Here is a 1,200-nt window from a genome sequence, read left to right on the forward strand (position 1 = left end):
AGAGAAATCCCCTAGATGTCAGTCACTGGCAGGCTCAGTGGCTGAGGTGACAAGCATTTCTGAGGATCCAGACAACAAACACATCTCGGCATCTATTCTAACTTTTAACGGATACTTCTCCACGTTCAGCATGCATATAAATCCCTGGGAGGGTCTTGTCAAAATGAAGATTCCCAGTCAGAAGATCTGCTATGGACCAGCAAACTCTCTATGACAAAAAGCTCCCTGGTGATGTTGACATTTCCAGTCTGTGGACCCCCCCTGTGAATGGCTCTAAGACAACTTGTCCCTCACCTGGCATCGCTTTGTATTAAGATTCTCAAGTGACAGCCATCAGAATATGTGGGTCACGGGCTATATCCCTCCATTACTGGGTGAGACATCTGTGACTTGCCAGGTCTCTTACAGCAGTCTTCACATCCTTGTTCCTCAGGCTGTAGATGATGGGGTTCAACATGGGAGTCAGAAGTCCATAGAAGAGGGAGATGAGCTTGTCTGCAAGGTCCTGCTTGTCTGCCCCCAGTGGGTCCTTGGACTTGGGCTTCCCGTACATGAAGAGGATGGTACCATAAAAAATGATTACCACAGTGAGGTGGGCAGAGCAGGTGGAGAAGGCCTTCTTCCTCCCCTCAGCAGAGGGGATCCTCAGGATGGTGGAGAGTATGAAGATGTAGGAGACAAAGATGAACAGAACTGGGACGCCCAGGAAGATCACGTTGGCCACCCCCATGCTGATGACATTGATGGAGATGTCAGCACAGGCTAGCTTTAAGACTGCCAAAATCTCACAAATGAAATGATTGATGACATTGTCCCCACAGAAAGGCAACTGCACAGCAAGGGAGATCTGCACCATGGAGTTGGCACCGCCAGCCACCCAGGAGCTGACGGCCATGGGCACATAGGCAGCCTTGCTCATGACCACGGGGTACCTAAGGGGGTTGCAGATGGCCACATAGCGATCAAACGCCATCATGCCCAGGAGCACACACTCCGTGGCTCCCATGGCGAAAGACAGAAACATCTGCACGGCACAGCCTGAGAAGGAGATGGTCTTCCTGGGGGTGAGAAAACCATCCAGGACCAAGGGAACCGAGGAGGTGGTGTAGCAGATGTCCAGGAAGGAGAGGTTCCCCAGGAAGAAGTACATGGGCGTGTGCAGGTGAGAGTCAAGGATGGTCACCAGGATGAGGACCCCAT

The 1,200-nt window shown here is 51.8% G+C and overlaps 1 protein-coding gene across 1 annotated transcript in view; it reads right to left on the reverse strand.

Moving 5' to 3' along the window:
* Nucleotides 1-367: 367 nt before the first annotated feature.
* The window catches only part of Or13c7c (olfactory receptor family 13 subfamily C member 7C), a 957-nt gene continuing 124 nt past the window's right edge, over nucleotides 368-1,200 (reverse strand). Inside the window, exon 1 of the mRNA NM_001000415.1 lies at nucleotides 368-1,200. This exon is cut by the window's right edge and continues 124 nt beyond it. Within this exon, the coding sequence (NP_001000415.1) occupies nucleotides 368-1,200 (833 nt within the window).

The sequence above is a fragment of the Rattus norvegicus genome, chromosome 5 (genome assembly GCF_021556685.1).
Source record: "Rattus norvegicus strain SHRSP/BbbUtx chromosome 5, alternate assembly SHRSP_T2T, whole genome shotgun sequence".
Lineage (NCBI taxonomy): Eukaryota > Metazoa > Chordata > Mammalia > Rodentia > Muridae > Rattus > Rattus norvegicus.